Source organism: Peromyscus californicus, unplaced genomic scaffold (assembly GCF_007827085.1).
Source record: "Peromyscus californicus insignis strain IS unplaced genomic scaffold, ASM782708v3 Scaffold_4__1_contigs__length_199733344, whole genome shotgun sequence".
NCBI lineage: Eukaryota > Metazoa > Chordata > Mammalia > Rodentia > Cricetidae > Peromyscus > Peromyscus californicus.
The window spans coordinates 48,532,200-48,548,274 of NW_026294562.1; the positions used below are offsets into that span (position 1 = coordinate 48,532,200).

The 16,075-nt window shown below is 39.0% G+C and overlaps 2 protein-coding genes across 2 annotated transcripts; both read left to right on the plus strand.

The window, feature by feature from the left end:
• The first annotated feature begins 3,683 nt into the window (after positions 1 to 3,683).
• On the plus strand, positions 3,684 to 4,625 carry LOC128123749 (olfactory receptor 9I1-like). The gene has a single exon (XM_052760066.1). It carries the CDS (start codon positions 3,684 to 3,686, stop codon positions 4,623 to 4,625), a length of 942 nt encoding a protein of 313 aa, XP_052616026.1.
• Positions 4,626 to 11,773: 7,148 nt separating this feature from the next.
• Positions 11,774 to 12,709, plus strand: LOC128095165 (olfactory receptor 9Q1-like). The gene has a single exon (XM_052713938.1). The coding sequence runs from the start codon at positions 11,774 to 11,776 to the stop codon at positions 12,707 to 12,709; it is 936 nt and encodes a 311-aa protein (XP_052569898.1).
• Positions 12,710 to 16,075: the final 3,366 nt, after the last annotated feature.

Sequence of the window (16,075 nt, forward strand, 5' to 3'; positions counted from 1 at the left end):
CGCCACCACCGCCCGGCTCGACCCTTGAATCTTATATTAAAAATCTGAAGTTAGAAGCTTGTGCATAGAATTAATTGCCTGAAAAATTTGTTCAGGGAATAGGTGGTTGGTTTGTGTTATCAGCCAGACTTTTAGCAAGTGGGGAAACTGGCTTCAAAGTTGCTTCATGCTTGACCTTGTTTCTACAATAAGACACCTAGGGATTTGTCTTTGTGTATTTTCTGTGGAGGTTTATCTTATGAATTCATATATAGGGGCATTTAGTCTGTTTTGAATTTGTTTTGAGGTTATAAATCAGCTAATTGCATAAAGGCTATCTTTGTAGCTAAGAATACTGTAATTTTCCCATGTCAGACTGAGCTATTGATATAAAACAGTCCTCATGGGATAATAGCTCTAGTTAGGAAGCATATCTTAGTATATTTTCTATTTATCAAAATTATACAGCTTAATGAGGAGTCATCTTCAGACAGTCCACAGATATAAGTGCCCAAAAGATTGAGATGTAATCATGAGGTTACATGTACACATTACATGAAAATTCACAGTAATGGGGAGATTCCATGACTGCTTTTGCAGATGTGAATTTGCAGACAGAAGCAGCCAGTTTCCAGAGTCTGTTGTCCCATAAGTTTTGTTTGAACAGGATTCCTCCATCAGAGAATTATTCATCTGGTGATTTGACACATGAATATCAATTGTCATATGTTGTATATGCATCATGACCTGTAACAGCTCATGACAATGTTTTGATTACAGTTTCCTCTCCCCCAACTACTCCCATATCCTCCTAGCACCCCCCCCCCCCACAACCAGATCCATTCCGTTTCTTCCTGACTTGTTCATTAGAAAGCAAACAAGCATCTAAAATTGAAATAAAATAAGATAAAATAAAATCAAACAAACCAGAATAGGGTAAAACAGTCAGAAGAAAAAGAGCCCACAAAGTACAAGAAATATTTACAGACTCAGATACTCACACATTAACATACACAGAAATCCAATAGGAACACAAAATCAGAAACCATAATGTATAAGCAAAAGACTTGTAAGATAAAATGCCAGGTAAAGCATTGTAGGAAAAAAATCTCCAAAACTCCCTTTGAGTTAATTTTGTGTTGGCTACTTACTACTTACTGGACATGGGACCTGCCTTTAGGAGTGTTTTGTATGCCTAGTGAGAAACTTTTGGAGAGAACTAATTTTCTTTTGTAATATCTTATCAATTAAAGAGACAACTTCTAGGTTAGGAATAAGAACTTGGGACTATTTCTTCTCTCAATATGGGGACCCATGTGGCTTAGACTTGTGCAGGCCCTGTGAGTGTTGCCATTATCTGTGTGAATTCATATATGTGCCAGTCCTGTTGTGCCTAGAAGTCCTTGTTTCCTGGCTATCTTCCAGTCTCATTGGCTCATACAATCCTTTTGCTTACTCTTCTACAGAGTTCCCTGATCTCTGAAGGGAGGAATTTGATGGAAACATCCCACTTAGGACTGAATGTTATGATATGTCTCACTCTCTGAACACTGTCCAGTTGTGATTCTCTATGTTTGTTTCCATCTACTGCAGGAGGAAGTTTCTCTGATGATGGCTGAGTAAGACACTGATCTATGGGTAGAGAAAGATGTTGTGGGGGTTATTTTATTTGTATGTTCCTTTAGCACAACAACAGTATTTGGTTTTCATTTAGATCCATACCCTGTCTGATCTTAGATTCTTGACCAATTTCAGGTTTGGGTTCCATTTCATGGAGTAGGTCTTAAATCCAGTAAGTCAGTGGTTGGTTACTCCTACAATGTTTGTGTCTCTATTGTACTAATATATATTATAGTTAAGTCACCACTGCAGGTAAAAGGGTTTGTAGCTGGCTTGGTGTTGACCTTCTTCTATGGTAGGATGCAGAGTACCTTCTGGTACCCTGAATACTAGTTAGTAGGCTCTAGGTAGGCATCAGCTAGACTTCTCTATGTTCAATGTGTTATGTACGTGTTGTCTTTAGCAATGGGACCTTACTATCAATTTATGGAGAACAACCAATTGCCTTAGCAAAAACCTGGGTTGTTTGGGGGTTTCTGTGGTGCCCTTTTTATCCAACTCAAGATGTAACCCGTTACTGGCACTGGGGATTTCATTCTATTATGAGAGATGTATAAGTTGGGCCCCCATATTATTTGGTGATTCAATTTAGACTTTTTTCATGTATGTATATATTTTAGGAAGCTTCTACTACAGTAAGTTTCTGTATGATTCCTCAGTGGTTCTTAGTTTTAGCTGTCCCATCCCATATTATGTCTCTTACCCTTTTCTTTTCTCCCCCTCTCCATTTAATCCTCTTGTTCAAGTCCCTGACCCCTTTCATCCATAACTACAGCAAAGAAAAAAAGACATCCCATAGAACAGGATGCTAACTATAAGCATCATAAGGGATTCATACCTAGAGTTTATAAAGATCCTCAAATATTAAACACTCAAAACTAAGTTATCCAATCAACAAAATAGTAATAACAGAACAGGCAATTCTCAAAAGAAGAAATACAAAGAGCCAATAAATATATGAAAAAAAGTCCAACATTCTTAGCCAACACAGAAATACAAATTAAAACAAATTTCAGAGTTCATCTTGCATGAATAAGAATGGCTGTCATTAGGAAGATAAATGACAGCGAGGCTTGGTAGCATCAGTCTACATTCTCAATATTCTGGAGAGTGAGGCAAGATGATCGTAATTCAAGGTCTTCTTTAATTGTAAAGTGAGCTCAAGGTCAGCCCGGGAATTTAATGAGATTATTTCAAGATTAAAAAGAAGTGGCAAGAAGGGTTAGGGTATAGTTCAGTGGAAGAAAACTTGCTTAGCATGCATGAGGTTGAGTTCTCATTAAAAACAACAACAACAACAACAAAAAGCACTAAAAACATTGCTGGTGAGAATCTGAGGAAAGAGGAACTCTTACACTGTTGTTTGAAATGTAAACTGGCTCAGTCACTATGGAAACCATCATAATAGCTTATCAAACCACTAACACTAGAACAGTCTGACCAAACTATACTGAGTGTGTACCCAGAGATTCATGAAAGTATGCCACAGAGACACACACCCATGTTTATTGCTGTCATAATCACAATAGCCAAAATGTGGAACCAGCCTAGATGTTCATCACCAGGTAAGTAAATATGGAAAATATGGTTGATATACACAATGATGTTTTATTCAGCTATAAAGTACAAAATTATACCATTTGCAGGAGTAGGGGTTGAAGTTCATGTTTAGAAAGATTAATTAATTTGTTCAAAGTCTGAAGGGATTTTAAACCTATATTATTCCATCATTGTTTCTGGGAAACCTTTTTCTGGCTGAACATGAGGTCAATATGAACTTCAGAGGTTTGGAAGTCCCTGAAAACAGAGCACTAAGCCTTGATTTGCCCGTTTCCTAATTAATAAGCTTTGTGGGATGGCCAAGTCACTTTACCTCTTTGGCATTCTTCTGTCAAAAGTGGGATTAAAACAACATTATGTACTTCACAGGATTTGTAGACAAAGTGTAACCAAGCTTGTGAAAATAGTGATGTGTTTGCAAATAAGGGTTATTATGGATAACCAAGCAGGTTGTAGTCACCCTAATTAATTTTCAGTGGTATCTTATTAACTGTTATTTTGTTTCCCCAGGTGACATTTGCTTTATGGCAGACAATGGCACCAGGGTGACAGAATTTATTCTGATGGGGTTCCAGCTTCAGGCAGAGCTGCAGCTAGGTCTCTTCTTCACATTTCTGGCTTTTTATCTCATCACCATGGGAGGAAACTTGGGCATGATCATGCTAATTCAGAGTGATTCTCGGCTCCACACACCCATGTACTTCTTCCTCAGCCACCTGTCCTTCCTGGATATTTGCTACTCATCTGTTATTGTGCCTCAGCTGCTGGAGACCTTGGGGACTCATAAGATGGTCATCACCTATGAGCGCTGTGCTACCCAGTTCTTCTTTTTTACCTTGTATGCTAGTACTGAGTGCTTCCTTTTGGCTGTCATGGCCTATGACCGCTATGTGGCTGTGTGTTGTCCCCTCCTCTATGCCATGGTCATGACACCACAGACTCGCCTTGGCCTGGTTGCTGCAGCATACTCTGGTGCAATGGTAAATACTGTGGTCCGGACTGGGTGTACCTTTTCCATTTCCTTTTGTAAATCTAACCAGGTTGACTTCTTCTTTTGTGACCTCCCACCCCTGCTGAAGCTTGCCTGTAGTGAGACCAAGTCACGAGAACAGGTGATCTTCCTTTTGGCTTTCTTGGTCATCACAACTAGTGTGTCAGTGATTCTTGTATCCTACCTATTCATTATTTGGGCTATTCTGAAGATTCATACAGCAGGGGCCAAAGCCAAGACCTTCTCCACTTGTGCATCTCACATGATTGCAGTGGCTCTCTTTTTTGGAACACTGATATTCATGTACTTGAAAGGCAACATGGGCAAATCACTCTGGGAAGACAAGATTGTGTCTGTATTCTATACTGTGGTGATCCCTATGCTGAACCCTATGATCTATAGCCTGAGGAACAAGGAAGTAAAGGAGGCTCTGAAGAAAGCTTTCAAAAGAATGAAGGTTTCCCAAGGAGAGTAAGACTTAATCTCCACAAGTCCAGAAATTCCTAACAGTCCTTTGGTTCTTTGTTTTGTCTTCTTGGTATATGACTCCGCTTTCATAGCTGCACTGATATATTGAAACAGCAAATGGAAGTTTGGCTTCTAGAACTTTATTAGCTCTGTGATTTTGAGCAAGAAATTCTTTGTATCATTTTATCACACATAAAATTTTATTGAGGCTGTAGGAGTGGCTCAATAGTTGCTAGTGGATCTTGTTCATGAAGAGGCCTCAAATTCAGTCCCAAGCACTGACTGTTACCTATAGCTACAGATCCACAGAATCTTCTGGCCTCCATGCTCATTCTCTCTCTCTCTCTCTCTCTCTCTCTCTCTCTCTCTCTCTCTCTCTCTCTCTCTCTCTCTCCTCTCTCTCTCTCTCTCTCTTCCTCTCTCTCTCTTCCTCTCTCTCTCTCTCTCCCTCTCTCTCTCTCCCCCCTCTCTCTTTCTCTCTCATTCACATACACATGATTACATAATTAAAATAATAGTATTTTAAGGAGAAAATTTTCTTCTTTGCTATGATTGAATGTCAAGAAAAGTCAAGAGATCTTTAGCCCAGTTCAAGAGAGATGGAATCAATGTAAAGGACCTTTACAAATGGAAACATGTTATAAAATGTAAGATTTATTTTTCATATCTGTCCTGGATATTGTTGAGAGTTTTAGTCAGCTATTCACTGTTTCATATAAAACTCATTTTTTCTTTAACTTATGATGATTACAAACTACTGTACATTTCTTATGGGATTAAGATAAACTCTTCAGTTATGGATGGTTAAGCAGATATCAACACTGAACAAAGAAACTGAACATTCACTCATAAACAATTTAAGTGTTTGTTATTGAGGAATAGAAGTAGCAGACTAAAGAAGGATGACTGGATGGAAAGGAGTTATGATTCAGGAATGATAAACTAGAGTATGCTTGCTTACTTTCCAAGAGGGCATAAAGTCAAGATGCTGCAGAGTAAAGGGAAGAAGTCATGATTTATATTAATTATTGGAAACTGTTTGATCTTAATGTATGAATCACACATATAACATTATACTATTTTTTGATCACTAAAGGTCAGAAGTTCTATATTTTTTCTCATCATTAGTCATGGACAGATGCTTCAGTTAATCCAGGTTATTTTCTATTCTTTCATGATGGACACCACCATCTTCTCTCATCTCCTCTAGGACATTTACTTTATTGTCAGAAAACAGAAGGACAAATCTATCACCTTTAAATGACCTCTATTATGTGCTAGAACTATTACTTGGGAATATCTCCATGAAAACTTCACAACCTTGTTCATCATTTCATCAAATATATAGAGACTACTTGTAGTGGAGATGATATTTGACTGGACCATGGTAGTAAATAAAGTAAATAATAAAATACATATGGGTTATCCTGAATGGAATTTGAAATATGGGACATAGTCATATAATACCATACCAGACCATTATAATGGTAATTAACTGTTAAAGTTTTGAAAAGTGGAATGAAAAAAAATTAACAAAAATAAGAATCATAGGTCATTGTTAAATGATGTGATAAGGCTTTAACATAGTCTGGTGTGGCTAAAAATGCATCCCCAAAGAACAAACATGTAGGCAGAGAACTAAAGGATTAAGTATGCTGTTTTCCTGAGAAGGGGAGACTATATCAGACTGGGATAATTATGAATGCAAGATTCTGTGAAACCAGATGCACTGAAGAGAAGCCAGACAGAGGGACCCTTGGTATGAAACAGAAGTGGTGGATTCGGGAGAAGCCAGGGCACAGAGCCTTTTCAGGTTTGCTTAGGGACTTGTGAATTTTATTTCAAGAGCAAGATAGGAAATGTTAGTTCTGAATTTTAAAAAGCCCCCTTTCCTACAGTTGTTTGGATTGGAAAGGAGGTCAGTGATGATGGAAATGGAGGAGCATAGACTCAAGTGTGTTAGAAACAATTGGCATATTCTAGTGCATGGTGGTATATTCTGTGAGATATGGCATGATGCTTCTCAAATTCATTGTAGGAAAGAGAAAGCTAGGAGGTGAATGACTATGATGTAAAATTGGGACTGATTCTTGGAAAAGTGGTAAAGTTGACAAAATATAATTTGGTGGTATCTGCCTTTGCATTTGTGCACAATAACTAGTGTAAAGTCTAATTTTTCTTGGGTCTACAGACTATGCCAGTTATCAAAATTGTTATTTTCTTTAATTAATCTCCTGGTCTATTTCATTACAGGGAAATTTTAAATACAAACACAGGTACAAAATATTAGACTAAAGTTTTCTTTCTTGGTGGTAGTGAGAATCAGCTGCTTCACTTTCCTCCCAGTTTCTACTCTGTAGGTCAAAACCAACTATGCTTAAACCTGGGTCATCATTTTATATAATTAGTGTATGCTTATTGAAATGTCTAAAACAGACAAATGAATGATTTTTCAAGTATTGGATCCATGTACAATTGCTTCTGGAATACACAAGGCAGAGTAAAATGAGCTTTAGTGATGGCAGACATTGCTTAATTTTTAACATCCAAATTTTATTTTATGTGTATGAGTGTTCTGCCAGCATGCATATATGGATACTGTGTGCATACAATTCCCAAAAATACCAAAAGAGAGCACTGGATTCCTTGGAACTGGAGTTGCAGATTGTTGTGAGCTGCCATGTGGGTGTGGGGAATTGAATCCTGCTCCTCTATAAGCACAAGTGATCTCAACTACTGACCCATCTGTCCAGTCCCAAGAGACTAACATGCATGAGGCAATAGCATTTATTGTTTTGTCAGCGATACATATCAATAAATGAATGAAACTATGGACTACCTAGCCAGTATAAAGTTCTGTGCTAGGCTTCCCTTATCTCATGTAAAAACAACATTCTTAAAGAAAGTGCCATCCTTAAATAAAATATTTTTCACTCTTTATTTTATCACTGTTGTTTAGTCACATAGTGTAGCCCAGCCTCAAACTGAAGGTTTTTCTTCCTTACCCTCCCACATGATGGACTTGAAGTCACATGCCACCAAATAGGCTCACAGATAACATTTTAGAAGTAGAAATAGTCAATATTTTAAAAATGGCTTTCCTTTTTTCTTCTCAACTTCTAATCTACTTATTTTAAAAATTTGACTTTGAAATGATAAATATTTAGCTATACTGTCTTCCTCTCAGCCTACACATGAATGGCATTAAAAAAATGAAGGGAGGAGACCTTCAAACTGAATTTTTTAAATCTGGCAATGACAAGAGACTATATTCTTGTACCACTCACAGTGGTTGTGACTACATGTATAAGTTCAGCAAAGGAACAAACTAGTCTAAACTCCAGCATAGGCAGGAGAGGGGCTCATGAAGTACCACCTTAGCTGAGGAGTTGTTGGCAATTAATGGCTGCTGGGGAGGGAGAGAAAGTTTTCTTTGTGGCTACAGGTCCTTGACAACCTCCAATAGATGACCCTACACCTTTGTATACACATGTCAGGGACAAGGACAGAATCTCTAGTTAATGGAAAAATACAGACCCCCGATAAGACAGGGAACTAGAACATCTTACAGTCAGGTTGCCTAGCAACAGGACATTGAGTCAGAGCCCTTGACCTGTCAACACCCTGCATAAACATCCTACACAAACATCCTGTTAGCTTGCCCCACCCTATGCAGATAAAAGCTTCTTGCTCTCCCCACCCTGCAGGAACTATATAAACCCTCCTGGAGAAAAATAAAGTTGCACCTTGATCAGAATCTTGTCTTGGTGTATTCATTTTGTGTCTCCTGTCCCTATCATTCCGTCCTTAGGGTGGTTGAGTTCCCATTGAAGCCCTGCTGGCCGGGGCACACACAGGCAGAACTTAGTAAAATCATTGGATTTAGAAATAAAGGAAAGCACATGAAGTTGGGAAGGAGAAATGATGGGGGGCATAGGGAGAACATTGGAGGAGATAGAACAAGGGCTGAATTTACTCAAAACATTATGGACATGTATGAAATTCTCAAATAATAAAAATATAAAAATACAATATTTAATCAATTAAAAATAAATACAGCACCAATATTTTAACTGTAAAATTTTACACACACTTTCTATATGTGTGTGTATGTATGTATATATGTATACATATGTATCTATTAACTTGAACAAATGAGTATAGATATGAACCAGATTAACTAGATTCTCACTACAAGAACAGTAGTTGAGGGGAGCCGGGCGGTGGTGGCGCACACCTTTAATCCCAGCACTCGGGAGGCAGAGCCAGGTAGATCTCTGTGAGTTCGAGGTCAGCCTGGGCTACCAAGTGAGTTCCAGGAGAGGCGCAAAGCTACACAGAGAAACCCTGTCTCGAAAAACCAAAAAAAAAAAAAAAAAAAAAAAAAAAAAAACAGTAGTTGAGGGGAAATGAAGGCATATAACCCATATAACTCATGATCCTATGCCCTTAAAAGAAGTGTGTGTTTGAAGATTTTCTTTTGTTTGTGGGGTATGAGATGAATAGTTAGGCTTTGGGACCTGTGACTTGTGGCGGGGAGCAGCTGTCTTTTCTCCTCTGTGACAGGGACCAGGTGCCTTGTTAAAAAATCTCATGAGCAATAGATGCCTCTCCTCAGAGACCATTTTAACCACTGTGTGGAGATCTCAGAGTTTTGTAATCAAAATTAGTGTCTTCTCTTAAAGATGTTTGAGTTAGAGTTGCAAGTGTATAAATCTTTAAATAAAAGGCTGTTCTCCAACCTTTACTGACCAAGTCTAGTATGTAATTGAACTACGCTCAGGATGAAGAATGAATCTTGGCTAGATTTAGTAATTCCAGAAACAAAAAAAAAGGTCTCTGCTATGGCAGATGGCTAGAAGGATCTCAAGAATTATTGTAGGAAGAGTTTTAAGGCATTTTTATGTTCATGTTGATTAATACGGTGCTTGTGTGTGTGTGTGTGTGTGTGTGTGTGTGTGTGTGTATGTGTGTGTGTGTGTGTGTGTGTGTGTGTGTGTGTGTGTGTGTGTGTGTGTGAATCTGAAGAAAAGAAAGGGGCATTGAGGAGCTAAGACTTCCTCATTCTCATAGCTAATAGTGTAGGAGGCCAACAGGAATCAGCAAATCTTTTGCAGTCTGGGATATTATTGCCCCCATTATACTCAGAATACTTCTTCACCAGGTAGATGGAATGAAATGGCCTTGTTTAGACTAAGGAAAAGTATAGGACAAAGAGAAAAGAGGATAAGTGGGGTAAAGCCAAACTGGAAATCAGATGGTCAGTCTGATCCATATATCTTAATTGATATTCCACCCAGTTACTAGAACCAATTTCCTTTATTTACCATTCTCCCCAGTACCTTGGTCTAGCACTGGTTTAGCTACCAAAGATTTATGCTGTAATATTTTTTTTAACATCTTCCCTGCCCTGCTGCATTTTGATTCAGCCAAATGACAATCTATTCTCTTGCTTCAAGCCTCTATCACGATTTGACTTTTTTGACATCATGCTGGACATTTTCTAAGTAACAGCTATTGGAAGAAACCAAGGAATCATGTGAAATCAGTTACAAGGTAAGCAGTTTCTAGCATATGTACAGCTTTGTACCTAATGGCAACTAGACCATTTCCTAGCTGTGCTGTCTTTGGATTGTTGCTTAACTGTGATCTTAGTTTCTTCACCCAAAGAAAGAAGAAAATTCATTTATAAAGTTTTTGTGAAGATTAAATGAATTAATAAGTCAGGAAGAATAGAGTCTACCAGTTTGTTTTTAGTATTGCTAGTATTGTTCTGATAAAAGCCTATTTTTTGTGAAAATTAACAATTTCTTTCTGTTAAGTAGTACATTTTAAGGTTATAGACAGAAGTATAAAACCTAGAAAGAATTTATGACAACCACTGATAATTTTCATCAGTTGTACTGAATTCTCATGTTTAGGGTATGTTCTGACTTTGCAATTGGAATTCTATCACAGTATTGTTCCCTTTTCAAAGTGTTTCACATCTTATTTATTAACTTCATTCTATAAAGTATAATAAACCCTTACTGAGTGATGAACTCCCAGGGGACATTTACTGTCTTGAGAAGGAATAAATGAAAGGAGGCTTCTTGTAAAAACCTATGATCAGCCGGGCGGTGGTGGCGCACGCCTTTAATCCCAGCACTCGGGAGGCAGAGCCAGGCGGATCTCTGTGAGTTCGAGGCCAGCCTGGACTACCAAGTGAGTTCCAGGAAAGGCGCAAAGCTACACAGAGAAACCCTGTCTCGAAAAACCAAAAAAAAAAAAAAAAAAAAAAACAAAAACCTATGATCTGAGAAACACTTTGAAGGTAGTGTAAGCACTGGAGAGGGCCCTGGGGATAGGAAAGGCAAGATGTTCTAGGCAGAGGTGATATTCTGCTGAAGCACAGAGACATCCATGAATGGAGGAGTATCAAGGCTGCCAATTATTCGGTACATCTGGGGAAACTGTGGGAGAGCGAGGTGTCACTGTGTGTGAGGACTGGGAAGTAAGTTGGGTACATAAGAAAATAAGTAGGGGAAATATAGATAGTCCCAATGTATTGAGGATGCTAAGTAATTTCCTGCTCTTGACAGGGTTCCATGATTAGATTTTTGTCAAATGGGTGAGACATGATCAAATTAAAGTCTTCGAAATAATGATTTTAATTGATATTAAATTTTAAAATGTGGCAATAATTTGTAAGAAGTTACTCTGACTCAGGAGTGAGGGAGAGAAGTTAGTTCAATAGCTATTGATTTATCCCAGAGAAGAGATGAAGAGGGTTGGAAATAGGGGAGAAGTTGGACCATCAAGGATAAAGGGCAGAATCCTGAGATGGTCAGCTGCATGGTAGAAAAATGACCACAAATCGCTGTCGAGGCTCTGCTTCATCTGCAGGGCTCACACAGCTACTTTGCAGTGTAAGTGGGATTACCCACTCTCTTGTTCTGTACAGGTTCACATATGTTTTATTTTCCCCTCCATGCCCTAAGATTACTATCATAAAACTCCCTTGAAGGAAGGAGCTAAGACCTGTCATGTTTAAAGTCCCCTCTATAGCCCCTAGGTACTTTCAATATGTTTGAAAGTTTACCCTGCACTTATATGCACATCCTGTGTGCAGCACCCTGACTTGTTTCTAATGCTCTCTCAGGTACGACAGGCTTCATGGCAAAGGTGAACCTGACTTTGGTGACAGAGTTCCTTCTCATAGCGTTCACTGAACACCCAGAATGGGGTCTACCTCTGTTCCACTTGTTCTTATTTATCTATCTCTTCACTTTGCTGGGGAACTCAGGTATGATTGTTCTGATCCGCATGGATCGCCGCCTCCACACCCCGATGTACTTCCTTCTAAGCCACCTCTCTTTCATGGACATCTGCTACTCCTCTGTCACAGTTCCTCAAACAATGGCCATATTGTTGGAGCATGGAGCAGCTTTATCCTACACACGCTGTGTTGCTCAGTTTTTTCTGTTTACTTTCTTCGGCTCCATCGATTGCTACCTTTTGGCCTTCATGGCCTATGACCGCTATGTGGCCGTTTGTCAACCTCTGCTTTATGTCACCATCATGACACAGAAAGCCCTTTTAAGTTTCGTGGCTGGGGCTTACGTTGCGGGTCTCCTCAGTGCCTTGGTGCGGACAATCTCAGCATTCTCCCTCTCATTTTGTGGAAACAATGAAATCGACTTTATTTTCTGTGACCTTCCTCCTCTGTTAAAGCTGACCTGTGGGGAAAGCTACACACAGGAGTTGGTGATCATTGTGTTTGCCATTTTTGTTATCCCAGCTTGCATGGTGATAATTGTGATTTCCTACCTGTTCATCATTGTGGCCATTCTGAGGATCCCTTCAGCAGGAGGCCGGGCCAAGACCTTCTCAACCTGTGCCTCCCACATCACCGCAGTGTCGCTCTTCTTTGGTACCCTCAACTTCATGTACCTGAGAGATAACTCTGGCCAGGATTCGGAAAAGGATCGGGTAGTGTCTGTGTTCTACACAACAGTAATCCCCATGCTGAATCCCCTCATCTACAGCTTGAGGAACAAGGAAGTGAAGGAAGCTCTAAGGAAAGCTCTCAATAGAGTCAAGAGTGCCTAACCTCTTCCCACCTTGGGAAATCCCAAGAAAGATCTGTTTTCTAATGCTAGCCCTTTAGAACTTCTTTATACTATTCCCAATATTTAAATGTGGATCTCACAATCCAGGGTTTATAAAAAGTAAAAATGTTTAGCTCCACGGAGAAGCAAGAAGAAATGTAAAGGTTAGCTGGAAAAGAGATTTAAGTGTGGACCATGGCTCTCAGGACACGTGCAATGTAAATGTGACAGGTCTCACTGGTTTGTCACAATAAAACAATATTGTAATTTTTGCAAAATTTTCCATAAAAAGGAAATGTTGAAAATATAATTTAATAAACACCTTATACTCAACAGGTAGATTCTGTTAATGTTAATATTTATTATATTTACTTCATTAAATAAATATATCCATTAATATACCCATTCATCTATTTGCCCATTAAACTGTGTTATGTTTTATTCACATCAATATAAATTGCAGAAAACAGCATTAAAACACAATTGCTCTTCAAAACCATGTTTTCATTTGAGATTCAAAATTTAGAAAATTTTCATTTTTTTATTTTAATTTTAAATATAAATCTTTTGAGACATGGTGTCATGTAGTCCACTCTAACCTCAAACTCTCTATGAAGGTGAGGATGACCTTAGATTTCTGATCTCCCTCTACCTTACAATTGCTGTGATTAAAGGTCTCCATTACTTTCTGGACTTAGGCAATAAATTCTCAGGATCAAACCTAGGACTTTGTATTTGGTAGGCAGGCATTATCCTACCCAATTGAGTTATTTCCTAGCCTTAGATGACAGTTTAAAAATATTTATTTACTTTCATTTATTTATGAGGGTGTGCACATGCATGTGCCAGAAAATGGCATCAGGTGACCTCTTCTATCACTCTCAGCTTATTTATTTGAGGCAGATTCTTTCCCTGAACCTGCAGCTCATATTGTGTGGGCTAGGCTGGAAGCTAGGAAACCTTACTGATTCTCCTGTCTCTGTTTTTGTAGCTCAGATTGCAGGCATTTATGGAACTCCAGGCTTATTACATGGGTGATAATACAAACTGGTTTTTATGATTGTACCACAAGCATTCTCAATCAGGGAACCATCTCTTCAGAATCACAATTTATTTTTAATTATTTAATTATGGTAGTTTAATGACCTAATTAATGAAGCTGAATCTATTCAAAGTACTTTTCAAATCCTTTAGTTTTTGCCAGGGTGCCTTACTAGAATCTCTACTAAGACCTGCAATAACATGCTTGATTGCTGTGGCATGTTCTGTATGGCAAATGTGTTGCTGATTGGTCAATAAATAAAACACTGTTTGGCCATTGGCTAGGCAGGAAGTATAGGCGGGACAAAGAGAAGAATAAAGCTGGGAAGTGGAAGACTGAGTCAGAGAGACACTGTCAGCCGCCATGATGAGAAACAGCATGTGAAGATGCCCGTAAGCCACGAGCCACATGGCAAGATATAGATTTATAGAAATGGATTAATTTAAGCTGTAAGAACAGTTAGCAAGAAGCCTGCCATGGCCTTACAGTTTGTAATCAATATAAGTCTCTGTGTTTACTTGGTCGAGTTTGAGTGGCTGTGGGGCTGGCAGGTGAGAGAGATTTGTCCTGACTGTGGGCCAGGCAGGAAAACTCAAGCTACAAATGGCGTCCAACGTGGTGGCAAGAGTTTCCACCTAAAAACTGAGAAAAAAGATTCTAAAACGGAGCTAAAAATAGCTTCCTAATTGTCTCTCTCAAATGACCGGCAGCTGCTGGTTTGAGCTACTGGTGGGTTTCTAGCGTGCGCGCTCGACCTGCCATATGGTGGGAATGAGGCCTCTGCAAGTGGCACATTAAGCTGCATGGTGGATTTAGACTTTGCTAGTACAAAACAAAAAAAAGAGGTTTCTGGGCTACACGCTGCTTGGATAAAAGCATAAACCCACGATAGCTCCCAGAGCTGGTGGTAAACTGCCACCACCATGTTGGGAAGCTGAGGTGGGCGGAGCCAGCAGCCACAGCTGCTGCCGTTTAAGGCAATAGGTTCACAATAAGACAGATTCAGATATAATAGTTTAAAATGTGTGTAAAATATACGTAGGCTTGAAAGAGATTAAAAAGGTGATATATACAGTTACAGAAACAAGTACATAGTTTTAAAAAATAAAGTCTTTAAAGAGACAGTAAAATTAATATAAAAAAATAAGCCATGTGAAGATGAATATTACACAGAGAATCTGGATTGTGTTTTCTTTGGGATTTTTAACTGCAGAAAAACATTTGATTGTAAAAGATGTTGAGTTAAACCAATATGTATATTTTAAAGATACCTTGACTTCAAAATTTGGATATAAGGATATGTTGCTTTGGAAAGGAGACTCTGCTTTTGTTCCCACAGAAAGCCAGAGGCTATGGATTTGTTCCAGATTAAGATACATCAGGTTTGACCAGCCAAGACCCCCTGAAAGGTCTCTGATGACACCATGGCCCAGATGATCCAACATCCAGAATGGTTTGAAGGCAACTGGCTCAGACGATACACCCTCATGGACAATTCCATAATCCTAAAATTTTCTTTGTGTCCCCATAAGATACAGCGCCCTCCTCCAGCAGGAAGTAGTAAGAGAAGCCACGCCCAAATTCCCAAATTATATGTAATTTTACTTTGTTAAGGTTAAAACCTTCCTTTTCGAAAAAAAAAGGGGGGGGAAGTGCTGTGGCATGTTCTGTATGACAAATGTGTTGCTGATTGGTCAATAAATAAAACACTGTTTGGCCATTGGCTAGGCAGGAAGTATAGGCGGGACAAAGAGGAGAATAAAGCTGGGAAGTGGAAGACTGAGTCAGAGAGACACTGTCAGCCGCCATGATGAGAAACAGCATGTGAAGATGCCCGTAAGCCACGAGCCACATGGCAAGATATAGATTTATAGAAATGGATTAATTTAAGCTGTAAGAACAGTTAGCAAGAAGCCTGCCATGGCCTTACAGTTTGTAATCAATATAAGTCTCTGTGTTTACTTGGTCGAGTTTGAGTGGCTGTGGGGCTGGCAGGTGAGAGAGATTTGTCCTGACTGTGGGCCAGGCAGGAAAACTCAAGCTACAGTTGATTGCATTTCACCACTCAAAATATATTCTATTTTTTCTTCTATTCACCTTTTCTAGATTCCTTCTGTTCTAGTGCATGCTTTGGAGTCCTTTTGACTAAATTACACCCCTCACCTGCCCATGATGGTGTTCCTTGTATCTGTTACCACAGATATATATCTTGTTTCTACATGTTCTGACTTGCCTGTGGGTAGGTAGATCTTAGTCAGCCCAAAGGCCCAGTGCCCTGCAAAATGTCAGCCTGTATCCAATCCCATACAACTCTGGATCTTTACT

Excerpts from the sequence above, each read along its gene's own strand:
- LOC128123749 (XM_052760066.1), top strand. The coding sequence starts at position 3,684 with ATGGCAGACAATGGCACCAGGGTGACAGAATTTATTCTGATGGGGTTC.
- LOC128095165 (XM_052713938.1), top strand. The coding sequence starts at position 11,774 with ATGGCAAAGGTGAACCTGACTTTGGTGACAGAGTTCCTTCTCATAGCG.